The sequence below is a fragment of the Oncorhynchus clarkii genome, chromosome 18, assembly GCF_045791955.1.
Source record: "Oncorhynchus clarkii lewisi isolate Uvic-CL-2024 chromosome 18, UVic_Ocla_1.0, whole genome shotgun sequence".
In the NCBI taxonomy this organism is placed as follows: Eukaryota; Metazoa; Chordata; class Actinopteri; order Salmoniformes; family Salmonidae; genus Oncorhynchus; species Oncorhynchus clarkii.
Window position 1 is genome coordinate 53,235,488 of NC_092164.1, and position 27,099 is coordinate 53,262,586.

The following is a 27,099-nucleotide window of genomic DNA, read 5'->3' on the forward strand; positions in this document are numbered from 1 at the left end:
GAACAGCCCTTAGCCGTGGTATATTGGCCATATACCACACCACCTCGTGCCTTATTGCTGAATTATACCCTGATGAAGACAGCTTGTCTGTCGAAACGTTGGTTATTAGGTTATTCAATTATTGCATCTGAGCTCCTAGAGTGTGTGGCTCTCCTTTTTTAATTTTTCATGTGTTGCTGTGACTGTCATGCACGTTATGCGGTGTGATTGTTATCGCTGTTGTCAGCCTAACAGTGTCGTGGCTCGGTTTGTTTTTCTGCCCTATGTGTCTCTCTGGCCATGTCCCTCTCCTATCTCTCTCTCCTCTCTTCTTATTCTGTCTCTTTCTGTCTGTCTCAGGTGCCCACTTCCTGTCCAGATCACAATCCTAGAGAATATGTATAATTAAATAAACATTGTAGGGTGTTAAACAGCTACTCATGTTCAGTATCGAGTGTCAGCCAGTAAATGTTATTCTGTACCAGAGCCTCTATATTACGATGGAACATAATGCATTTAACTCTAGCATTACATATCAGGCTGATTTACATACTGTAATATTCTCATGCTTTTAGTAGTGATTGTATTCCATTCTATACTCTGCTGCTGCCCCCTGGTGGTGACTGTGGATCTCCTGTCTGTCTAACAGGCCTGGAGGCCAGCACCCAGAGGCCAGGGGCCACCTGAGTGAAGCCCTGACGGAGGACACCGGGGTGGGCAACAGTGTGGCCGGCAGCCCCCTGCCTCTCACCACTGGCAATGAGAATCTGGACATGGCCATCGTCATTCATCTGCAGTACTGCGATCATCTCATCCAGGTGAATGAACATGCTCCAGTGCCCTCACAGAGGAAATCTGGAAAATGATAGAGAAATGTTTTTCTTATGATATTGTTATAGTCAAGCATGTGTCAAATCCACTGCGCTCCTATTAGGCTGCCTGCAATTTAAATGTCAAACATCATTTTTCCAATTGATAACAAACTAGACTCTGTCATGCTAACGAATTACAGTCTTGAGCAGATGTAGAAAATGAAATTAGCATTGATCTAAGAGTGTGGCCGGGAAGTTCTCTTGTCATTTATTGGCTGCGACTGCATGGAAGAGTGGAGACTAACACAATACTACATGGTTTGGCTAGACTGTGTGCGCACCAACTCAATCTCTGTGTGTAACGACAGCTACTGTCCAGTGGAGGGAGCCCTTGGCAGCGTAGAGCCCAGCTCCAGAAGCTCTCAGCTCAGACTCAGCTGCTAGAGGAACTGGGAGAGATCAGCACAGAATGCCTGGGGAGCATCACCTCGGCTGCTGACGGTGGGTTCTCTCGCTCTCTCTCTCGATCTCTCTCAATACTTTACAGTTGAGTAAATATGAATATAATGGAGGCTACTTTGTACTCTCTCTCTGGGGCAAGGAACTAGGTCAGATAATGAATCTCTATGTCCTCCCTCCTCTCTCTCAGTGCTCCCAGGGCTGGCAGAGCGGCCAGGGCTGATGGCTCTGTGGTCAGAGTGTAGTGGTTCTGGAGGACAGTTTCACACTACGCTGGACCGGGTGCTTAAACACATGCACCACAGCTACACCAGTCCACTGCAGGAGAGGCACCCACACACCACAGCTGAAACAGGTAGGCCTCTCTTTCTTTCTGTGTGTTTGTGTCTTAAAACGTTTTGTGTTTGGAGCTATTTGTTTCCAACATTTACAAAGTGTATGTGAGTGAATCTGATTGATTACACCATAGTTCAGGGGTCATCAGCTCGATTCAGCTGTGGGACGTTTTTTTTTCTTGCGCGGATTTCGAGGGACCGGAACATAATTACAAATCATTTGAGGACTGCAAGAAGCCCAAACAGAGATAATAATTGACTAAGACATAAAAATGTAAAACCTTTCTTACACATATAACCACGTGTCTCTATCATGCGTGGGAATAATTGCGAACAGATTTCCAAAGTTAAAATCACTTGGAGCTGATTTCCTGGTGTTTTTACAGTCTTATGTCCAACATTGAAAATGCTCAAAAAATCAAGACCGTTTTCTTTATTTTTGCTTGTAAAACTTGTGGGCCAAATAAAACCACCAATTAGGGAACCCTGCCATAGTGTAGTGTCCTGTCACTGTATACATCTCACACAGCTGTATGTCCTGTCACTGTATACATCTCACACAGCTGTCTGTCCTGTCACTGTATACATCTCACACAGCTGTCTGTCCTGTCACTGTATACATCTCACACAGCTGTCTGTCCTGTCACTGTATACATCTCACACAGCTGTCTGTCCTGTCACTGTACACATCTCACACAGCTGTCTGTCCTGTCACTGTATACATCTCACACAGCTGTCTGTCCTGTCACTGTATACATCTCACACAGCTGTCTGTCCTGTCACTGTATACATCTCACACAGCTGTCTGTACTGTCACTGTATACATCTCACACAGCTGTCTGTACTGTCACTGTATACATCTCACACGGCTTTCTGTACTGTCACTGTATACATCTCACACAGCTGTCTGTCCTGTCACTGTATACATCTCACACAGCTGTCTGTACTGTCACTGTATACATCTCACACAGCTGTCTGTACTGTCACTGTATACATCTCACACAGCTGTCTGTACTGTCACTGTATACACCTCACACAGCTGTCTGTTCTGTCACTGTATACATCTCACACAGCTGTCTGTCCTGTCACTGTATGCATCTCACACAGCTGTCTGTACTGTCACTGTATATATCTCACACAGCTGTCTGTCCTGTCACTGTATACATATCACACAGCTGTCTGTCCTGTCACTGTATACATCTCACACAGCTGTCTGTCCTGTCACTGTATACATCTCACACAGCTGTCTGTACTGTCACTGTATACATCTCACACGGCTGTCTGTACTGTCACTGTATACATCTCACACGGCTGTCTGTACCGTCACTGTATACATCTCACACAGCTGTCTGTCCTGTCACTGTATACATATCACACAGCTGTCTGTCCTGTCACTGTATACATCTCACACAGCTGTCTGTACTGTCACTGTATACATCTCACACGGCTGTCTGTACTGTCACTGTATACATCTCACACGGCTGTCTGTACCGTCACTGTATACATCTCACACAGCTGTCTGTCCTGTCACTGTATACATCTCACACAGCTGTCTGTACTGTCACTGTATACATCTCACACAGCTGTCTGTACTGTCACTGTATACACCTCACACAGCTGTCTGTTCTGTCACTGTATACATCTCACACAGCTGTCTGTCCTGTCACTGTATGCATCTCACACAGCTGTCTGTACTGTCACTGTATATATCTCACACAGCTGTCTGTCCTGTCACTGTATACATATCACACAGCTGTCTGTCCTGTCACTGTATACATATCACACAGCTGTCTGTCCTGTCACTGTATACATCTCACACAGCTGTCTGTCCTGTCACTGTATACATCTCACACAGCTGTCTGTCCTGTCACTGTATACATCTCACACAGCTGTCTGTCCTGTCACTGTATACATCTCACACAGCTGTCTGTACTGTCACTGTATACATCTCACACGGCTGTCTGTACTGTCACTGTATACATCTCACACAGCTGTCTGTCCTGTCACTGTATACATATCACACAGCTGTCTGTCCTGTCACTGTATACATCTCACACAGCTGTCTGTACTGTCACTGTATACATCTCACACAGCTGTCTGTACTGTCACTGTATACATCTCACACAGCTGTCTGTCCTGTCACTGTATGCATCTCACACAGCTGTCTGTACTGTCACTGTATATATCTCACACAGCTGTCTGTCCTGTCACTGTATACATATCACACAGCTGTCTGTCCTGTCACTGTATACATCTCACACAGCTGTCTGTCCTGTCACTGTATACATCTCACACAGCTGTCTGTACTGTCACTGTATACATCTCACACGGCTGTCTGTACTGTCACTGTATACATCTCACACGGCTGTCTGTACCGTCACTGTATACATCTCACACAGCTGTCTGTCCTGTCACTGTATACATATCACACAGCTGTCTGTCCTGTCACTGTATACATCTCACACAGCTGTCTGTACTGTCACTGTATACATCTCACACGGCTGTCTGTACTGTCACTGTATACATCTCACACGGCTGTCTGTACCGTCACTGTATACATCTCACACAGCTGTCTGTCCTGTCACTGTATACATCTCACACAGCTGTCTGTACTGTCACTGTATACATCTCACACAGCTGTCTGTACTGTCACTGTATACACCTCACACAGCTGTCTGTTCTGTCACTGTATACATCTCACACAGCTGTCTGTCCTGTCACTGTATGCATCTCACACAGCTGTCTGTACTGTCACTGTATATATCTCACACAGCTGTCTGTCCTGTCACTGTATACATATCACACAGCTGTCTGTCCTGTCACTGTATACATATCACACAGCTGTCTGTCCTGTCACTGTATACATCTCACACAGCTGTCTGTCCTGTCACTGTATACATCTCACACAGCTGTCTGTCCTGTCACTGTATACATCTCACACAGCTGTCTGTCCTGTCACTGTATACATCTCACACAGCTGTCTGTACTGTCACTGTATACATCTCACACGGCTGTCTGTACTGTCACTGTATACATCTCACACAGCTGTCTGTCCTGTCACTGTATACATATCACACAGCTGTCTGTCCTGTCACTGTATACATCTCACACAGCTGTCTGTACTGTCACTGTATACATCTCACACAGCTGTCTGTACTGTCACTGTATACATCTCACACAGCTGTCTGTACTGTCACTGTATACATCTCACACAGCTGTCTGTCCTGTCACTGTATACATCTCACACAGCTGTCTGTCCTGTCACTGTATGCATCTCACACAGCTGTCTGTACTGTCACTGTATATATCTCACACAGCTGTCTGTCCTGTCACTGTATACATATCACACAGCTGTCTGTCCTGTCACTGTATACATCTCACACAGCTGTCTGTACTGTCACTGTATACATCTCACACAGCTGTCTGTACTGTCACTGTTTACATCTCACACAGCTGTCTGTACTGTCACTGTATACATCTCACACAGCTGTCTGTACTGTCACTGTATACATCTCACACGGCTGTCTGTACCGTCACTGTATACATCTCACACGGCTGTCTGTCCTGTCACTGTATACATATCACACGGCTGTCTGTCCTGTCACTGTATACATCTCACACAGCTGTCTGTACTGTCACTGTATACATCTCACACGGCTGTCTGTACTGTCACTGTATACATCTCACACGGCTGTCTGTACCGTCACTGTATACATCTCACACAGCTGTCTGTCCTGTCACTGTATACATCTCACACAGCTGTCTGTACTGTCACTGTATACATCTCACACAGCTGTCTGTACTGTCACTGTATACACCTCACACAGCTGTCTGTTCTGTCACTGTATACATCTCACACAGCTGTCTGTCCTGTCACTGTATGCATCTCACACAGCTGTCTGTACTGTCACTGTATATATCTCACACAGCTGTCTGTCCTGTCACTGTATACATATCACACAGCTGTCTGTCCTGTCACTGTATACATATCACACAGCTGTCTGTCCTGTCACTGTATACATCTCACACAGCTGTCTGTCCTGTCACTGTATACATCTCACACAGCTGTCTGTCCTGTCACTGTATACATCTCACACAGCTGTCTGTCCTGTCACTGTATACATCTCACACAGCTGTCTGTACTGTCACTGTATACATCTCACACGGCTGTCTGTACTGTCACTGTATACATCTCACACGGCTGTCTGTACTGTCACTGTATACATCTCACACAGCTGTCTGTCCTGTCACTGTATACATATCACACAGCTGTCTGTCCTGTCACTGTATACATCTCACACAGCTGTCTGTACTGTCACTGTATACATCTCACACAGCTGTCTGTACTGTCACTGTATACATCTCACACAGCTGTCTGTCCTGTCACTGTATACATCTCACACAGCTGTCTGTCCTGTCACTGTATACATCTCACACAGCTGTCTGTCCTGTCACTGTATGCATCTCACACAGCTGTCTGTACTGTCACTGTATATATCTCACACAGCTGTCTGTCCTGTCACTGTATACATATCACACAGCTGTCTGTCCTGTCACTGTATACATCTCACACAGCTGTCTGTACTGTCACTGTATACATCTCACACAGCTGTCTGTACTGTCACTGTTTACATCTCACACAGCTGTCTGTACTGTCACTGTATACATCTCACACAGCTGTCTGTACTGTCACTGTATACATCTCACACAGCTGTCTGTACTGTCACTGTATACATCTCACACAGCTGTCTGTCCTGTCACTGTATACATCTCACACAGCTGTCTGTACTGTCACTGTATACATCTCACACGGCTGTCTGTACTGTCACTGTATACATCTCACACGGCTGTCTGTACTGTCACTGTATACATCTCATACGGCTGTCTGTACTGTCACTGTATACATCTCATACGGCTGTCTGTACTGTCACTGTACACATCTCACACGGCTGTCTGTACTGTCACTGTATACATCTCACACGGCTGTCTCAGTACTGTCACTGTATACATCTCACACGGCTGTCTGTACTGTCACTGTACACATCTCACACAGCTGTCTGTACTGTCACTGTATACATCTCACACAGCTGTCTGTACTGTCACTGTACACATCTCACACAGCTGTCTCAGTACTGTCACTGTATACATCTCACACGGCTGTCTGTACTGTCACTGTATTTATCTCACACAGCTGTCTGTGCTGTCACTGTATACATCTCACACGGCTGTATCTCTCTTCCCTCTCGGTCCTCCACAGTGATCTGGCTGGTGGTGAGTGAGATGGTGGACAGGAGTGAACTGGCCTCCCCTCCTCCCTCGGCCCTGTCCCAGGACGTCCTCACAGTTTTCCAATTCCACAGCTACGTCTCAGAGCACAGTGTTGGGGACATGAAGGAACACCTACTGCAGGTGGCTAGAGAGGGTAAGGCTCAGGACCAACACCCCTTTTTTATCAGCATTCATGTAACTAACTTCCCTTCCTCATCTGTTGGGGGTCCTAGTGTACTAATTTCCTTGGAGGCGGAGTTGTTTATAATCTAGGTGCCAGTCTGTTTTGCTTTAACTAACATTTTGCTGTTTGGCAAGACAATGATGTAGTGTGGAATGTCGAACCAGTCAGTAACCCAAGTTAGAGGTCTGATCTGATGAAGACTGAGGGGTCCAAACATTGACTTGCTACATGGTCCGCTGAACAAAACTTGCTTGTAGCTAGCTATACAGTGCCTTGCGAAAGTATTCGGCCCCCTTGAACTTTGCGACCTTTTGCCACATTTCAGGCTTCAAACATAAAGATATAAAACTGTATTTTTTTGTGAAGAATCAACAACAAGTGGGACACAATCATCAAGTGAAACGACATTTATTGGATATTTGAAACTTTTTTAACAAATCAAAAACTGAAAAATTGGGCGTGCAAAATTATTCAGCCCCTTTACTTTCAGTGCAGCAAACTCTCTCCAGAAGTTCAGTGAGGATCTCTGAATGATCCAATGTTGACCTAAATGACTAATGATGATAAATACAATCCACCTGTGTGTAATCAAGTCTCCGTATAAATGCACCTGCACTGTGATAGTCTCAGAGGTTCGTTAAAAGCGCAGAGAGCATCATGAAGAACAAGGAACACACCAGGCAGGTCCGAGATACTGTTGTGAAGAAGTTTAAAGCCGGATTTGGATACAAAAAGATTTCCCAAGCTTTAAACATCCCAAGGAGCACTGTGCAAGCGATAATATTGAAATGGAAGGAGTATCAGACCACTGCAAATCTACCAAGACCTGGCCGTCCCTCTAAACTTTCAGCTCATACAAGGAGAAGACTGATCAGAGATGCAGCCAAGAGGCCCATGATCACTCTGGATGAACTGCAGAGATCTACAGCTGAGGTGGGAGAGTCTGTCCATAGGACAACAATCAGTCGTATATTGCACAAATCTGGCCTTTATGGAAGAGTGGCAAGAAGAAAGCCATTTCTTAAAGATATCCATAAAAAGTGTTGTTTAAAGTTTGCCACAAGCCACCTGGGAGACACACCAAACATGTGGAAGAAGGTGCTCTGGTCAGATGAAACCAAAATTGAACTTTTTGGCAACAATGCAAAACGTTATGTTTGGCGTAAAAGCAACACAGCTGAACACACCATCCCCACTGTCAAACATGGTGGTGGCAGCATCATGGTTTGGGCCTGCTTTTCTTCAGCAGGGACAGGGAAGATGGTTAAAATTGATGGGAAGATGGATGGAGCCAAATACAGGACCATTCTGGAAGAAAACCTGATGGAGTCTGCAAAAGACCTGAGACTGGGACGGAGATTTGTCTTCCAACAAGACAATGATCCAAAACATAAAGCAAAATCTACAATGGAATGGTTCAAAAATAAACATATCCAGGTGTTAGAATGGCCAAGTCAAAGTCCAGACCTGAATCCAATCGAGAATCTGTGGAAAGAACTGAAAACTGCTGTTCACAAATGCTCTCCATCCAACCTCACTGAGCTCGAGCTGTTTTGCAAGGAGGAATGGGAAAAAATTTCAGTCTCTCGATGTGCAAAACTGATAGAGACATACCCCAAGCGACTTACAGCTGTAATCGCAGCAAAAGGTGGCGCTACAAAGTATTAACTGAAGGGGGCTGAATAATTTTGCACGCCCAATTTTTCAGTTTTTGATTTGTTAAAAAAGTTTGAAATATCCAATAAATGTCGTTCCACTTCATGATTGTGTCCCACTTGTTGTTGATTCTTCACAAAAAAAATACAGTTTTATATCTTTATGTTTGAAGCCTGAAATGTGGCAAAAGGTCGCAAAGTTCAAGGGGGCCGAATACTTTCGCAAGGCACTGTAAGTACCCATGTGAGTTAATTATGTAATAAACTGGCCGTCCATCCCTCAGCTGTGTTTGCGGAAGTCCTGAGCGGCGGCGACTCGGAGCGTTGTCTAAAGGAATTAGAAGAGGTGTCACACACCAGCCTGTGTCCCCAGTTGCAGACTCTCAGGGCCCTGGCCTCCCTCCTCTCCCACAAAGACCCCCAGCTCAGCAAGGCCGCAACTGCCTACATCACTTCCGCTGCCTCTCACACACCCTTTAGGTCAAAGGTCAGTTTTGAAATGGTGTTTCTATTAGCCTGGGAGGGTCAAGGATCAACCCTACTGTCTGTCAAGGTACTCACTAAACCAGCCAGGATTACTGGACAGGTGTGTTATTGCAGGGAACTGAGTTTCTGTGTGTGTGTGTGTGTTTACAGGCGGTGGACTGCTACACACAGTCCTTGTCGGAGGGGGGAGTTCTAACGCAAAGGTCTGCCTGCGCTGCTCTCGGTTGTCTACAGGTCAGTGTATATCTATTTATTTATTTTATTTGAAATCTTACCCTCTTTTCTCCCCAATTTCGTGGTATCCAATTGTTAGAAATTACTATCTTGTCTCATCGCTACAACTCCCGTATGGGCTCGGGAGAGACGAAGGTCGAAAGCCATGAGTCCTCCGAAACACAACCCAAATGGAATATTGCGAGGCCTCCCGGTTGGTGCAGTGGTCTAGGGCACTGCAGCGCTAGCTGTGCCACCAGAAACTCTGGGTTCGCGCCCAGGCTCTGTCGCAGCCGGCCGCGACCGGGAGGTCCGTGAGGTGACGCACAATTGGTCTTCCGGGTTAGTGAGGGTTTGGCCGCACTGCTTCTTAAACCAATGTGTCAGAGGAAACACTGTGCACTGCGCCCGGCCAAGGATATCAAGGATATCCTACCGGCCAAACCCTCACTAACCCGGAAGACCAATTGTGCGTCACCCCATTTCCATGGAAGATAAAGTGAAGTTTGTATGTCTGTATGTTTGTCTGTATGTTCCTGGTCTTAGTAAGATTGATTTATTAATCAAGTAATTAATATTCATTATGTCTCCCTGCGTGACATTCCTTATGAACTTCTTCAGTGGCTTAGTCTCCTTTCATCAACGTACCGGTTATGAAGTGAACCTGTTCTTCTCTCTGTCAGGCGGTAGAGAGTATTCGAGCGGTGGTGTTGCTGTGTGACTCGGCAGACGAGGAGCTTCACCACATTGCCATAGAAACCCTGCTCACCTTGGGTGAGTGGTTGACAAACAATGTCTGTTTTAGTGAACCTTGATCCATTTTCAAATGGTTGAGGTCTAACATCTCCTTCTCTTTCTTTCTTCTGCCGATGACGGTCCCCAGGAGAGGAGGGGCGTCTGGCGTATGAGCAGCTGGACACGGTGCCCAGGGAGCTGGTACAACTGGGGACAAGGCGAGGGACCGCTGTCACCACCGCCTTCTGAAAGCACAGGTCTAATTAACTTAACCTAGGAGCATCATAACCACAGGAGGGGGACAACCCCCTCACCCCCAACAGTCCAACAGTCCGGGCCTCCCTCCACCTTGCCTGAACATTTGAATGGACACAGCTAGGGGGAGGGGCCTGATCAAAGCAGAGGAGCCCAACTCATCATCAAAGGGCCACATGTCTCATCCTTCTCAACAGACTGGTCTAAATCCTAGCTGTCCACTGACCACCACTATTAAGCAATCTCTCACTGCACAGACAGAGCCTATTTACTATCATAACTATTATTATGAATCTTATTATCACGGTTGTGTTTGACATTGTTATTATCAGTATCACAGTTATGATTGCTTTATATAACTGCTATTAATTATTTGTTTTAGTAAGTGACGTTCACATTAGTCGACGGCTATTTGTACTTTTGAATTGCACTGTGGCAGGCATGTAAATATCATAGCACAGCATTAAACTCTGTGTGATAATGAGTGACGCATCGAAATGGATCGAGTTGGTGTTTTTCTGATATGCACCGTTGAGTTTCAGGGATTTTACAGACCGTTTGAACACTTTCTGTCAGAGTGTGTCATGGATGAGAAGTCAGAAGACAGATTCAGGTTGCTCAGGAGGAGGTAGTTAAGCAATGTTCGCAATCTCACGTCATCAACATGCAAAAAGAGGAAGACGGTGTCTTACCGGCCAGCAATGTCCTCACTTCATCAACATGCACAACGTGGAGAGAATCATATACTTGGACTGCTTAACAAACTCTTCTACCCACACATGCCTGGGATCTGCATTCAGAGTTTGATTGAATGTCTGCTTGCTGGGAACTGATTTGAGATCAGTTGTTTAAGCCACTGGAGGAGATTGATCAGAATCTATTGTTTTGGAAGCAGGTTGGCCTCCATGCATGTGCCCATTACTACATGTACTGCTCTTTTCATCCTATTGGTACTAATGCAGTCTAGGAGTATGTGTTAGTTAGGTAATGTTAGTGAGAAATGAGAACGTAACTGCTCCATAGCGGTACAGATCAGAACCAAGGGGTTTGTATAAGTTGGGATGTTGCCGAGGCTATAGTGCTCCGTATAGCTTCTTATGCCTATTGTAACTATACTACTGAGTCCGTGGCCTCTTTGCCACGACAACAAAACATGTTTGTTTCTCAACCTAATTTATTTACTTATTTACACGTCACATTTTGGATTCTAATATTCTTTCATTTGCATGTACTTTTTTGAGTAAGAGGGCAGAATGCAGATACTAGTAAAATTGTTTCATTTTCTGCTTCTGGTTGACATTTCAAATATTGGCCTCAAATTCATTTTGGGAATGATCTTGCTTACATATAATGTAACTCAAAATGTGGATTTGTTTAGCTCTTTTGGAATTTGTTTATGCGTTTTAAAGGAAAAATCCACTCAAAAACTATATTTTGGGACAGTATCCACAGTAGACTAATGAAAAGAAATACCAAAAAGCTGTTTGAGTGGATTCTTCCTGTAAGTAGAATGAATGGCTGGTTATTATTTGGAGAGGATTTGCCAATATCATATAGCTTTGGTCCAAATGGGACAGTAGATATTAGAGAATGTTTCTTTATTACGCAAGTGACGCATAACCAAAGTAAAGCCTGAATTTAAGAAAATCATCTTTTGTAAGAATGAATGATGAACCTATCTGCAACCTGGCCTCTACACCCAGACTCACCTGAAAAGCACAACAATATTAATCAATGTTATCTAAATGATCATCCCAATCCTGCGACATTACATCGGGTTCTAACTAATTGCACACTCTCCAAAAGCCATAGCGATGAAATAGGTGTATTTAAGGCAGTAATATGTGTGATAATGTTATTTTTTTATTTTGTATATTAAAGCTGTAAGTGTGAGTTGTTCAAATTGAAGATGGCTTTTTGTTGTTCTATGTCAAAGTGTGGCCTTGTGTTCGTTGAACATGGTCTATATTTTGAGTAACAATGCCTGTTTCTCCCATGATGTGAATAACATTACAGTATTTTAGTAAGATGATACTAGTTACTTCAAGGACTAACTCTAACAACATCCTTGTTGTTTTTTTTTCTCCACGAGGCCTCTGCTTACTTTCTACTAAAAATGACCAGTGTTGTGAATTGACATTTTGCTTCTATTCCAATCCAAGTCATCAGATTAAAGACGTAGGTCAAATAATTCAACGTTGTTTAATATTCATCATATTTTATGTAACCACACATGATTTGCATTATATCTTTACATTATGGTAAACCTTGGACTTGAACAGAAAGCACACAGAAAGGTCATGTCACATAGCTTCAGTAGACTGCATTACATTATTTTCTCCTATTGGTTTACAGTATTTCTCCTGCTCAATGAAAGTGGCAATAAAGTTTATTTTTGCATAATTCTGAAAATGTTGTCCGATTGTTTCATTTATTGGAAATACATGGGATATGGATCAGAAGTTCACAGGTTGTAATCTTGCCGATGCCTTTTCTTAAAATAGGGCCACTGTAACGGTTTTCTTTGGGTGAAGTAGAGTCGGACCAAAATGCAGCGTGGTTGTTATTCATGTTTTTTAATGAAGAAACTGAACATGAACAAACTAACAACAATAAACGTGAGAAAACCTAACAGCCTATCTGGTGACAACAAAACACAGAGACAGGAACAATCACCCACAAAACCCAACACCAAACAGGCTACCTAAATATGGTTCCCAATCAGAGACAATGACTAACACCTGCCTCTGATTTAGAACCATATCAGGCCAAACATAGAAATAGACAAACCAGAAACACAACATAGAATGCCCACCCAGCTCACGTCCTGACCAACACTAAAACAAGGAAAACGCACACGAACGATGGTCAGAACGTGACAGCCACCTTGCATGTGGTTTACGTGATCTGATCAAGAGGAGCCAATCCCAAGGGGACTCCCAATCACGGCCGGTTGTGATACAGCCTGGAATTGAACCAGGGTCTGTAGTGATGCCTCTTGCACTGAGATGCAGTGCCTTAGACTGCTGCCTCCCGAGCATCTGCCCAGCCCAGCATTCTCACTCTCCCATCCCTACTGCCTACATTGTTTGCCACTTGGCCTTAAATCATACCAATTTGTTTTTCTCAGTTGACCATGCTATTAAAATATTAAAATTGTGTCAACGATGGGCGATTAATAGACTTCCAAGTTTTTTTTGAATACATTTTTTCAAGATGAGTTGTAAGAAGAGAATTGTCCAGCCCATCGGGTATCTCACAACACCCCCATATGCCATGTCTTGAAATATGCAGACAGACGGAATAAAAGTAAGTTTACATTGTCATAGAGTTGAAGTCAGAAGTTTACATACACCTTAGCCAAATACATTTAAACTCAGTTTTTCACCATTCCTGACATTTAATCAGAGTAAAAATTCCCTGTCTTAGGTCAGTTAGGATCACCACTTAATTTTAAGAATGTGAAATGTCAGAATAATAGTAGAGAGTGATTTATTTCAGCTTTAATTTCTTTCATCACATTCCCAGTGGGTCAGAAGTTTACATACACTCAATTCGTGTTTGGTAGCATTGCCTTTAAATTGTTTACTTTGGGTCGAACGTTTCGGGTAGCCATCCACAAACTTCCCACAATAATTTGGCCCATTCCTCCTGACAGAGCTGGTGTAATTGAGTCAGGTTTGTAGGCCTCCTTGCTCACACACACTTTTTCAGCTCTGCCCACAAATGTTCTGTGGGGTGGGGCCATCACAAAGGTCAGGGCTTTGTGATGGCCACTCCAATACCTTGACTTTGTTTCCTTAAGCCATTTTGACACAACTTTGGAAGTATGCTTTGGGTCATTGTCCATTTGGAAGACCCATTTGTGACCAAGCTTTAACCTGACTGATGTCTTTTGATATTGCTTCAATATATTGACAATTTTCCTGCCTCATGATGCCATCTATTTTGTGAAGTGCACCAGTCCATCCTGCAGCAAAGCACCCCCACAACATGATGCTGCCACCCCTGTGCTTCAAGGTTGGGATGGTGTTTTTTGGCTTGCAAGCCTCCTCCTTTTTCCTCCAAACATAATGGTCATTATGGCTAAACAGTTCCATTTTTGTTTCATCAGACCAGAGGACATTTCTCAAAAAAGTATGATCTTTGTCCCCATGTGCACTTGCAAACCGTAGTTTGGCTTTTTCATGGTGTTTTGGAGCAGTGGCTTCTTCCTTGCTGAGCGGCCTTTCAGGTTATGTCGATATTGGACTAGTTTTACTGTGGATATAGATACTTTAATACATGTTTCCTCCAGCCTCTTCACAAGGTCCTTTGCTGTTGTTCTGGGATTGATTGCACTTTTCGCACCAAAGTGCGTTCATCTCTAGGAGACAGAACGCGTCTCCTTCCTGAGCGGCATGACGGCTGCGTGGTCCCATAGTGTTTATACTTGCGTACTATTATTTGTACAGATGAACATGGTACCTTCAGGCGTTTGGAAATTGCTCCCAAGGATGAACCAGACTTGTGGAGGTCTACAATTAATTTGAGGTCTTGTTTGATTTCTTTTGATTTTCCCATGATGTCAAGCAAGGAGGCACTGAGTTTGAAGGTAGGTCTTAAAATACATCCACAGGTACACCTCCAATTGACTCAAATGTCAATTAGCCTATCAGAAGCTTCTAAAGTCATGACAACATTTTTTGGAATTGTCCAAGCTGTTTAAAGGCACAGTCAACTTAGTGTATGTAAACTTTGGACCCACTGGAGTTGTGATACACTGAATTATAAGTGAAATCATTTGTCTGTAAACAATTGTTGGAAAAATTACTTGTGTCATGCACAAAGTAGATGTCCTAACCGACTTGCCAAAAGTCGGAACCCCCCCCCCCCAGCTGTTCAGAGATCATCTGCCTCCAGAGATAAAAATGTTTTATCCCAAGAGGGTGTGACACCTACTCCTATTGCCTGCTGCATGAATTATGATCTGCTGATCTGTTCACCATCTGCCCTGGCCTGACTCCCCCTGTCCTGTACAGATACCCCACCACACTTCCCCCTCTCTCCCGCTTTTGCTTGCCTACAGCTCTCACGCACTGTTGTGGCTAGCCCCAAGTCATTAATCAAATCAAATCAAATGTATTTATATAGCCCTTGGTACATCAGCTGATATCTCAAAGTGCTGTACAGAAACCCAGCCTAAAACCCCAAAACCGCAAGCAATGCAGGTGTAGAAGCACTTCATTATTGTTTTGTGCTTTTTGATATTTTGTTATTTGCCTCATGACTCCTGTATGTTTTGTTGACTATGAACTTTCTTGTTTACCCAACTGTGGGACAGGCTGTTTGTTCCCACACTAGGTACTCTGACTCTCTATTGGTTGCAATGACTTTTGGCCTCCCATCCTATTCCAACCACCTATCGCCGGCTTTGTATTCATGTTACCTGATGAAATTGCTGTACAATATGATCTTGTTGCCATCTAATGCACATTCAAATGTCATAAATCAACACTGCAGAGCTCTTCCTGTCCTCTGCCGTGCCTTGATTGTATTAATGCTGATGTCTGGAAATGTGCATGTACACCCTGGCCCATCGTCTACAGTTGCTAGCCCCAATTCTGACTTGTGCTCTGATATCTGCTTCACTGATTTCTGCTCTCGTAAAAGCCTGGGTTTTCTGCACGTTAACACTAGAAGCTTATTACCTAAAAATGTATAAATTGAAGGTGTGGGTTCACAGCTCCAATCCAGATGTGTTGGTCATTACTGAGACGTGGTTAAGGAAGAGTGTTTTGAATACTGATGTTAACCTTTCTGGTTATAACCTTTTTCGGCAAGACAGACCTTCCAAAGGTGGGGGAGTGGCAATCTTTACCAAGGATCACCATCAGTGCTCGGTTGTCTCCACCAAGTCTGTCCCCAAACAATTTGATTTGCTGGTTTTAAGCATTAAACTTTAAAATAGCTATTTGTTGACTGTTGCTGGGTGTTATCGTCCTCCATCAGCACCGGCCTGTACCCGACCTGCCCTACGCTCTCTCCTGGCCCCTTAAACTAAGTCTGAATTTGTCCTGCTAGGTGACCTAAACTGGGACATGCTTAAACCATCTGACCAAGTCCTAAAGCAATGGGACTCCCTAAATGTTTCTCATATTATCACCAATCCCAAGGTGTGACTCCAAACACCCAGAAAAGGCGACTCTCCTCAATGTTATCCTCACAAATAATCCTGATAGGTATCAGTCTGGTGTTTTCTGTAATGACCTTAGTGATGACTGTTTTACAGCCTGTGTTTGTATTGGCTGCTCAGTCAAACGACCTGTCCTGATTTGTCAGACGCTTGCTAAAAAACTTTAATGAGCAAGCCTTCCTTCATGGCCTGGCCTCTGTAAATTGGTATAAAATTAGCATGATCCCCTCTGTTGAAGATACTTGGACCTTTTTTGATATGTTCAGTGGTATTGTAAACAAACACACCCCCATAAAGAAAATGATCATTAAAAACAGGTTCAGCTCCTGGTTCAACCGTGATCTTGCAGAGAATTTAATTTGGTGAAAGGCTCAGCCCACGCATACTCAGGCTGACTGGCTCTCTTTCAGGCAAATGAGAAATAAGTGCTCTCAGGCTATCCGGAAGGCCAAAGTTAGTTACTTAAGGAGCAGTTGCCTCTCTCAAGGTCTAACCCCAAGAAGTTCTGGAAAACGGTTACAGACCTGGAGAATAAACCCTCCTCACAGCTGCCCATGTCCTTTAATGTTGATGTGGTTGTTACTGACAAGAAGCACACGGCTGAGCTCTTTAATCACCACTTCATTAAGACATGCTTCATATTTAACTCAGCCATGCCTCCTTGCCTGTCCCAACATTTCCTCATCTCCCACCCCTGCTAATGCGACAAGCCCCCACTGCTCCTCCCTGTTTTGCCCCTGCACCGTTAAAGTTTCTCCCTGCAGGCGGTCACTGAGTCCGAGGTGCTAAAGGAGTTCCTTAAACCATCTGGGTCAGATGGTTTAGACCCTTCTTTAAGGTTACTGCCCCTATCATCGCCAAGCCTGTCTCTGACATTTTTTTTTACCTGCCTCTCCTCTCTGGGGTGATTCCCATTGGTTGGAAGGCAGCAACGGTGCATCCTTTATTTAACGGGGGAGATCAAATTGATCCTAACTGTTATAGGCCTCTCTATGTTGCCGTTAATCAGAAGTGTTGGAAAAACTTGTCAATCAACTGACTGTCTTTCTTGATGTCTATAGTATTCTCTCTGGTATGCAGTCTGTGTGTCACTGCAACCTTAAAGGTTCACAATTGCCATTGATTCTAAGCAATGTTGTGCTGCTATTTTTATTGACTTGGCCAAAGCTTTTGATTACGGTAGACCATTACATTCTTGTGGACTGGCTAATGAATATTGGTGTCGCTGAGGGGTCTTTGGCCTGGTTTGCTAACTACCTCTCTCAAAGAGTGCAGTGTATAGAAAGTCAGAACATCTGCTGACTCAGTCACTGCCTGTCACCAACGGAGTACCCCAAGGCTTGATCCTAGGCCCCACGATCTAAATTTACATCAACAAAGATTACAGTTTTATACTCAGCTGGCCCCTCCCTGGATGTTGTGTTAAACGCTCTGCAACAAAACATTCTCTGCTCTTAACCCTGTTCTGAACACCTCCAAAACAAAAGTCATGTGATTTGGTAAGAAGAATGCCCCTCACCCCACTGGTGGGTCCTGGAGGACTGGAGTTGGGAAACACTGAGCTAGAGGATGAGTGTGTACTTTCCCACAGCCTCTTAACCTTCCAGCAGTGACATACTCATCACACGGTCACCTCTCCTCTTTGTTTGTCCTTTTAGCCCTGTTTACACCCGACTTGCCTAGTTAAATACATTTAAAATATATATAAATTCTACTCATTAGTTTATACTGGATACATTTGTTAACTGTGATTTCATTAGTTATGGTTCAACTTTCCTTCCACCTTGTGCCTACATCAGTTATTGTTAAGTCTTGGTTCCAATAGTTTAAGAGATTGTCAGTTGGATATGCTCTCTGCAAGGTTTAGTATATCTTCCCTATCATATTAACATCATTTTCTGGCTGCCAAAGTTTTGGGATTTATTTTAGTTAATAACAAGCACTCCACCGAACACAAGTTATTTTAAATCTACAGTACACCAGTCTAAAATGTGGACACGCTTAGGACACAGGACACATGTTATCACCAGGTGTAAACAGGGCTAAAAGGAGAAACAAAGAGGAGAGATGACAGTGTAAAGAGTATGTCACTGCTGGAAGGTTAAGCGGCTGTGGGAAAGTACACACTCATCCTCTAGCTCAGTGTCCCAACTCCAGTCCTCAAGTACCCCCAACAGCACACATTTTCGTTGTAGCCCCAGACAAGCACGCCTGATTCAACTTATCAAGCCCTTGATGTTTGTTTGTCCCGGGCTACAATGAAAATGTGTACAGTTCGGGGTACTCGAGGACTGGAGTTGGGAAACTTAACTAGCTGACTTTACAAAGTTTTCTAACAAGAGAAAAAAGTTGTGTTCAGATGGGGATTATCAGCCTACATATACCAGCAGATAAAGTCCTGTGCTTGTGTGATTGGTATTTCCATAGAGAAAGAACTATCCGTGTCTGGATATCGCTGAAGTAATTCTACTTGCATAAAGAATGTAGATGCATCACAATGGTTAGAGAATTTTGTATTCCATCTCAAGCATTCCGATCCACACACATTCAGCTGAACACAGAGGAAAACTGACACCATGATTCAGCGAATTGCATTATTTTACAGCAACCATATCAAAAACTACCTGTTTCCCAATGATGAGGGGTCTGATGAAGGCAATAAGAACTTGCACTATAAGAAGATTAGACTAGCAGGCCAGGACATTCAGAACACAGAACTGCCTCTGGAGAAGAGAGTACTGGCAGTCCACAACATTGGCCTACTGGGATACACAGGTATAGTGTAGTATAAGAAACAAGTGTGCTTAATGCTTAAACCTTATTCAACACTTTGTAAAGTAGTAAACTATATTGATTGAAATAAAGAGAAGAAACCTGCAATCACTGAATAGGTGTATCTCAGGGCTCTCCAACTCTGTTTCTGGAGAGCTACACTCCTGTAGGTTCACAGAAACCTCAGTCATAACTAACCAGATTCAGCATATCAATTAGCTAATTATATTAGAATCAAGTGCGCTAGATTAGGGTTGGAGCTAAAACCTACAGGATGGTAGCTCTGCAGGAATCGAGTTGGAGAAACCCTATATTTAGCTAATCAACACTTTTCGTACTGTAGCAGAGGCTACAAAGGTCACCATGACAACATAATCTATTGTTTTAACACAAATGATAACCATCCTACGGGAGCTCTGTGTAAACCGTATTATGTAATGTTTTCTGGTGGCAGGTAGCCTAGAGGTTAAGAGCTTTGGGCCAATAACCAAAATATTGCTGGTTCGAATCCCGGAGCCGCCTAGGTGAAAAATCTGTCGATGCAATTAACCTGAGATTATCCATTATATTATGCTCAAGGTCAAATCAAACTTTTTATGCGCCGAATACAAAACCAGTGCAGACGTTACTGTGAAATGCTTACTTACAAGCCCTTAACCAAGAGTGCAGGTCAAGAAAAGATTTACCAAGTACACTAAAATAAAAAGTAACACAATAAGAATATACAGGGGGCACCGGTACCAAGTCAGTGTGCGGGGTTACAGGCTAGTTGAGGTAATTTGTACATATAGGTGGGGGTGGTGACTATGCATAGATAAACAGCAAGTAGCAGCAATGTACAAAAGGGAGGGGGGGGTCAATGTAAATTGTCCAGTGGTGATTTTATTAATTGTTCAGCAGTCTTATGGCTTGGGGGTAGAAGCTGTTGAGGAACCTCTTGGTCCTAGACTTGGCGCTCCAGTGCCGCTTGCTGTGCGGTAGCAGAGAAAACAGTCTTGGGTCAGACAATTTTATGGGCTTTCCTCTAACTCTGCAAAAAAAGAAACGTCCTCTCACTGTCAACTGTGTTTATTTTCAGCAAAATTAACATGTGCAAATATTTGTATGAACATAAGATTCAACAACAGACAAACTGAACAAGTTCCACAGACATGGGACTAACAGAAATGGAATAATAATAATAAATCAAAAGTAAGTCAGTAGCTGGCGTGGCCACCAGCTGTATTAAGTACTGCAGTGCATCTCCTCCTCGTAGACTGCCCCAGATTTGTCAGTTCTTGCTGTGAGATGTTACCCCACTCTTCAACCAAGGCACCTGCAAGATCCCTGACATTTCTGGGGGACTGGCCCTAGTCCTCACCCTCCGATCCAACAGGTCCCAGATGTGCTCAATGGGATTGAGATCTGGGCTCTTCGCTGGCCATGGCAGAACACTGACATTCCTGTCTTGCAGAAGTCACCCACAGAACGAGCAGTACGGCTGGTGGCATTGTCATGCCAGGATGAGCCTACAGGAAGAGTACCACATGAGGGAGGAGGATGTCTTCCCTGTAAAGCACAGCGTTGAGATTGAGCTTGTTGTCATTGCAGGCAGTCCAATGATGCTGTGACACACAGATCCTCCACCTCAATCCCGTACCAGAGTACAGGCCTCGGTGTAACACTCATTCCTTTGACGATAAATGCGAATCTGACCATCACCCCTGGTGAGACAAAACCGCAACTCGTCAGAGAAGAGCACTTTTTGCCAGTCCTGTCTGGTCCAGCGACTGTGGGTTTGTACCCATAGGCGACATTGTTGCCGGTAATATCTGGTGAGGACCTGCCTTACAAAAGGCCTACAAGCCCTCAGTCTAGCCTCTCTCAGCCTACTAAGGTCAGTCTGAGCACTGATGGAGGGATTGTGCATTCCTGAAGTAACTCGGGCAGTTGTTGCCATCCTGTACCAGTCCCGCAGGTGTGATGTTCGGATGTACCGATCCTGTGCAGGTGTTGTTATAAGTGTTGTTATACTGATTTTTAGTGTAGTATGTCACCACAGGTGGCTCATAGTTCAATGGCTGAGAATTCTAAACCCACATGAGCTAAAAGTACCCAAAAGCAGAGTTAATTTGACCATTGGAAAAATAGCTACTGTGTAAATACTGCAATGTGGGTTGGATTGAACTGAGCCCCTAATCTTCATTTTCAAGGTGATTGCACTTTCTTTCAACACAATGTTGCAATATGCAAGTCTACGTTTAGCATCATTTTTGCACCCCATTGGGGATTTGAATTACATTGCAAGTGAAAAATCGATGTCAGGAACTCAGCGCATTACCACAGTGAGATAACTGGCCAGACTGATTTGCTCGGCATGCCGCGCGTTACCACAGTGAGATAACTGGCCAGACTGATTTGCTCGGCATGCCGCGCGTTACCACAGTGAGATAACTGGCCAGACTGATTTGCACGGCATGCCGCGCGTTACCACAGTGAGATAACTGGCCAGACTGATTTGCTCGGCATGCCGCGCGTTACCACAGTGAGATAACTGGCCAGACTGATTTGCTCGGCATGCCGCGCGTTACCACAGTGAGATAACTGGCCAGACTGATTTGCTCGGCATGCCGCGCGTTACCACAGTGAGATAACCGGCCAGACTGATTTGCTCGGCATGCCGCGCGTTACCACAGCGAGATAACTGGCCAGACTGATTTGCTCGGCATGCCGCGCGTTACCACAGTGAGATAACTGGCCAGACTGATTTGCTCGGCATGCCGCGCGTTACCACAGTGAGATAACTGGCCAGACTGATTTGCTCGGCATGCCGCGCGTTACCACAGTGAGCCAACTGGCCAGACTGATTTGCTCGTCGTGGACATTATTTTATTAGAGCATGCCAGTGGACTTCTAAGTGTGCTTTAGTGAGAAAGTGTTGGGATCAGGTTCGACTACATGTACCCACCACAAAATTATTCATAAGCAATTTCACCCACCTACAACTTCACCAGAATGCATTTTATTAACTTGAATGGGTTGGGCAGAGGCTGAATTTGGGGTTTAGTTACACCATTTAACCCTAATTGCTCATGTAAGTCACTCTGGATAACAGCTTCTGCTAAATGTTTCGACATCCAATTGCGCAAAACTGTCGTGGTGAGGTATAACTCCTGTGGGCTAATTTGACCTGTTGGGGCATACTGACACAATGGACTGTTTTGGTCTCTGTATGCTAATTAAATTAATAAATGACATGAAAACAGCTAAATGCATGTGTTTGGTACCACTGCACTGCTCAAATTAACTCCAAGATTATATTAATTGTCTTGTGAAATCAGAGCACATTGCAAAGCCATCGTGTGTCAATGTTTGATATGTAGCTACTGAAAGTAGATAGATACACCCCAAAAGAAGTACTTTGCCTCTGAAAAGTATTACACCATTTCCCCAGGTGGCTATGCAGCAGCAACCTGTGCTGCAGAGTACATGCCAGCCATGGCAGACTTCCTCAAGCAGCACAGCCTGTCAGATGACCAGAGGATCTCTGTGCTAGAGGGGCTGTCTGGTGTCTGTTATGTCCACTTGACCAACCAGAAGCAGGCCCACTCAATAGGCCTCTACGCCACACTACAGGTAGCCTAGAGAAAGGTTATTCAACACTTACCCTATGAGGTCCAGAGCCTGCTGGTTCTGTTCTGATAATTCATTGCACCCAGCTGGTGTCCCAGGTCTAAAGCAGTCCTTGATTAGAGGGGAACAATTAAATGCAGTGGCATTGTGGTAGAGTTGGCATTTAAAGGGCCTGGAGGTTAGAGCAGCAGGTAGGGACAGCAGTTAACTCTGGCTATAGATGGTCACCTGCCATTGTGGCCTTGAGCAAGGCACTGAAGCCATAAAATAGCATTGTTGCATAAAATTCCCAGCCAAAAATGTGTCTGACAATTTAGTACGCAATCTTCACCTACAGGAGCTGATGGACCCCACCTGCCCACTGTCTCTATCCACCAAGGCTAAAATGTGGAGCTGCTACTTGCTCAACATCCTGTGTTGTAACAACATCCCAGTTATACGCACCTTGGTGGGGTCACAGAGCCTGAGGCTGACCCTAGAGGCTCTGGAGGGACAGGACTGGTACGGCTGGCCGAAGAACTATGCCAGGGAACTGCTCTGCATGCTAGGGTTCTGGGCACCACAGGTTGTTACAGCACTAGGCGCAGGACAGGTTACAGTGCAAAACTATGGCTCTTAAGCAAACTCATTTCTGATGCCTTTGTTTGAGGTCAGGTTTAAACATAGGCCAACCGATGTCACTATTCTTTTGGAAGTTTGAGAAATTAAAATGCAAATTAGTAAAAAAAAAAAAGTTTATTTCACAGAAGTCCAGAAGCATATGTACAGAGCGCATTAAAACAGCACTATAATGAACATTTCTCAAACATAGGTTAACACAAATAGATTTAAAACAGCAAAGATAAAACAAGGGAAACTTCCATTTTCATAAATCAGGTGGTAAACTGTTGTGGTTTATCAAAGTAAAAATCTTATGCAAATAAGGCACAAGTATCTCTTTAGATGTAAGCAGAGAAAATATATAACTACAGAATGGCAAGTCCATAACATAGTCCAGACATCTCCCAAAGTTGAGTTTCACCAGTATACTGGAGTTCTGTCACTCAATCATCCTCTGAGGGTTCATCTTCCTGTTGTTCTGTGACATCATCCAAGACATCAGCCCTGGGTGTGAAATCACTGCTGGTACATTGGTCATCAGATTCATCTAGCGCTTTCAACTCATCTTCGGTACCAAGGGTGATCTCTCTCAAGTCATCCAGACTTTCCGGACTCTTTCCAGTCAACCTCTGAGGAGACAGAATGAGCTTTGAACATCACAAATGACCTTAAGTTGAAAAGCATCCAGCAAAGACAGACAAATACCCCTTTATGTTGCATCAATTTCCCACTAGTTACCTCTATCATGTCAGCCATGTGCTGTATGTGCTGGGCCAGCTCCTGAAGCTCATCATTCTCAGTCTTCAGCTGGGCTATCTGCTCATCCTTGGCATCAATGTCTTTGTGCAACTAATCAAACAAGGTGAAAGTCAGTTTGAGAAATTGACAGTTTCAGGCTTCACCATCAGCTAAAAAAGGTCATTTCAGTGCCAACTATCAGCTTAAGTCAACAGCACTATATCCAAACAACCTGGGGTCAAAATGCCACAAGAATGTGAAAAACAGACACCTCTGAAACAGACTAACACCCACTGTGCCAGAGATTGATTTTGACAAATTGCACCGTGGGAAAGGGACAAGTTGATGGCTACACATTAGTCAGTTTACATCCGTGATTAACTCACTTTCTCATTCTCCTGGAGAACGCTGTAGAGCGCTTTTCGTCTCTCCTCAGCTACTTCCTTCCAGTAAGAGGAGGGAGGGGTTTCTGAAACAGAGGGGGTAGGCCATTTCAATTGAACAACCATTAGAGATGAATGAGAATATAGATTTCATTCTATGGGATTAAAAGTACAACATTGTACATTTAGACAAAATAAACCCAGTCCATTTGTGAAACATGGATGTGATAAATGGGATTAGGATCATGGCCAGCCATAAAACAGTTCATGCTTACAATTCTTTGAATACAAACATACCTTTGACCATTAGTTCATAGGCCTCCTTGGTAACGCCATCAGGTAGATCATAATTCTCTGTGTTTGTAGATTTGACGGCAACTTCAGCCTTCACCCTCTTTGAGCCCTTCCCGTGTTCCGCGTTCCACTGTTTTCTTTTGGGAACCACCTTTCCTGTCTAACAAAAACTAAGAATTACTTGATTAGCACATCAGTTGTTGGTAGACCATTTACCAATTAAAATGACAGCTGTGCCACACAGGTTGCAAAACAGTTGGGAAGAAACGTGCAATGTCGATTCCGTGGCACATGATTAATGAACTGACACAACGCCTACTCCAAAATTAAGTCTTTCAATTTAAATTCTACAAAATTCTAGCAACCAATAGAAAGTAATGTATATGGGGACAGTCATCCAAGCACTGCAGACTTTGCTGGAGAGTTGTTTTTAGGTCTGAGCCCAATTAGGCGACTGTCCGATTGTTTGGTTTGTTGGTCGAAAGAGATTGAGCAGTAACACAGGTGCACATACCTCAGTCAACTAATCCATTGCAGAGGCCTGGACTAAAAGCCAATTTATACTTGATTTGAAAATGTGGTCAGAGACTCCATATAGAGGGTGTGACAATTGCAGAGCAAAATATAAAGCTCTGTACCACATTGCCAAAAATGTAATAATGCGGAAGGCTCTGTATAGTGTCACATTGACATGACTGGTTAACAGTAGGTGGGGTGGTACAGTGCCTTGCGAAAGTATTCGGCCCCTTTGAACTTTGCGACCTTTTGCCACATTTCAGGCTTCAAACATAAAGATATAAAACTATTTTTTTTGTGAAGAATCAACAACAAGTGGGACACAATCATGAAGTGGAACGACATTTATTGGATATTTCAGACTTTTTTAACAAATCAAAAACTGAAATTGGGCGTGCAAAATTATTCAGCCCCTTTACTTTCAGTGCAGCAAACTCTCCAGAAGTTCAGTGAGGATCTCTGAATGATCCAATGTTGACCTAAATGACTAATGATGATAAATACAATCCACCTGTGTGTAATCAAGTCTCCGTATAAATGCACCTGCACTGTGATAGTCTCAGAGGTCTGTCAAAAGCGCAGAGAGCATCATGAAGAACAAGGAACACACCAGGCAGGTCCGAGATACTGTTGTGAAGAAGTTTAAAGCCGGATTTGGATACAAAAAGATTTCCCAAGCTTTAAACATCCCAAGGAGCACTGTGCAAGCGATAATATTGAAATGGAAGGAGTATCAGAACACTGCAAATCTACCAAGACCTGGCCGTCCCTCTAAACTTTCAGCTCATACAAGGAGAAGACTGATCAGAGATGCAGCCAAGAGGCCCATGATCACTCTGGATGAACTGCAGAGATCTACAGCTGAGGTGGGAGACTCTGTCCATAGGACAACAATCAGTCGTATATTGCACAAATCTGGCCTTTATGGAAGAGTGGCAAGAAAGCCATTTCTTAAAGATATCCATAAAAAGTGTCGTTTAAAGTTTGCCACAAGCCACCTGTGAGTCACACCAAACATGTGGAAGAAGGTGCTCTGGTCAGATGAAACCAAAATTGAACTTTTTGGCAACAATGCAAAACGTTATGTTTGGCGTAAAAGCAACACAGCTCATCACACTGAACACACCATCCCCACTGTCAAACATGGTGGCAGCATCATGGTTTGGGCCTGCTTTTCTTCAGCAGGGACAGGGAAGATGGTTAAAATTGATGGGAAGATGGATGGAGCCAAATACAGGACCATTCTGGAAGAACCTGATGGAGTCTGCAAAAGACCTGAGACTGGGACGGAGATTTGTCTTCCAACAAGACAATGATCCAAAACATAAAGCAAAATCTATAATGGAATGGTTCAAAAATAAACATATCCAGGTGTTAGAATGGCCAAGTCAAAGTCCAGACCTGAATCCAATCGAGAATCTGTGGAAAGAACTGAAAACTGCTGTTCACAAATGCTCTCCATCCAACCTCACTGAGCTCGAGCTGTTTTGCAAGGAGGAATGGGAAAAAATGTCAGTCTCTCGATGTGCAAAACTGATAGACATACCCCAAGCGACTTACAGCTGTAATCGCAGCAAAAGGTGGCGCTACAAAGTATTAACTTAAGGGGGCTGAATAATTTTGCACGC

General features: G+C 43.9%; 3 protein-coding genes across 11 annotated transcripts in view; 2 read left to right on the forward strand and 1 right to left on the reverse strand.

Annotated features, from left to right (window-relative positions):
* The window catches only part of LOC139373694 (rho family-interacting cell polarization regulator 2-like), a 154,158-nt gene extending 141,365 nt beyond the window's left edge, over positions 1-12,793 (forward strand). For all 7 annotated transcript variants that reach the window (XM_071114548.1, XM_071114550.1, XM_071114549.1 and 4 more), the window contains exons 16-23: positions 629-797; positions 1,160-1,292; positions 1,441-1,605; positions 6,843-7,007; positions 8,977-9,179; positions 9,329-9,412; positions 10,075-10,165; positions 10,275-12,793. In XM_071114548.1, coding sequence (XP_070970649.1) covers positions 629-797; positions 1,160-1,292; positions 1,441-1,605; positions 6,843-7,007; positions 8,977-9,179; positions 9,329-9,412; positions 10,075-10,165; positions 10,275-10,375 — 1,111 coding nt within the window. In that variant the 3' untranslated portion in view covers positions 10,376-12,793. The remainder of the gene's footprint in view (positions 1-628; positions 798-1,159; positions 1,293-1,440; positions 1,606-6,842; positions 7,008-8,976; positions 9,180-9,328; positions 9,413-10,074; positions 10,166-10,274) is intronic.
* Positions 12,794-19,132: 6,339 nt separating this feature from the next.
* LOC139372371 (armadillo-like helical domain-containing protein 2) lies at positions 19,133-23,559 on the forward strand. Its single transcript, XM_071112083.1, has 3 exons — positions 19,133-19,331; positions 22,762-22,943; positions 23,278-23,559. The coding sequence occupies exons 1-3, from the start codon at positions 19,133-19,135 to the stop codon at positions 23,557-23,559; spliced, it is 663 nt and encodes a 220-aa protein (XP_070968184.1).
* Positions 23,560-23,656: 97 nt separating this feature from the next.
* LOC139373695 (zinc finger protein OZF-like) overlaps positions 23,657-27,099 on the reverse strand; it is a 30,477-nt gene continuing 27,034 nt past the window's right edge. For 2 of the 3 annotated variants that reach the window (XM_071114556.1, XM_071114558.1), the window contains exons 4-7: positions 24,959-25,115; positions 24,665-24,747; positions 24,279-24,389; positions 23,657-24,169 (exon numbers count right to left, since the gene is read on the reverse strand). In XM_071114556.1, coding sequence (XP_070970657.1) covers positions 23,984-24,169; positions 24,279-24,389; positions 24,665-24,747; positions 24,959-25,115 — 537 coding nt within the window. In that variant the 3' untranslated portion in view covers positions 23,657-23,983. The remainder of the gene's footprint in view (positions 24,170-24,278; positions 24,390-24,664; positions 24,748-24,958; positions 25,116-27,099) is intronic. The other variant, XM_071114559.1, reaches the window with a different exon arrangement.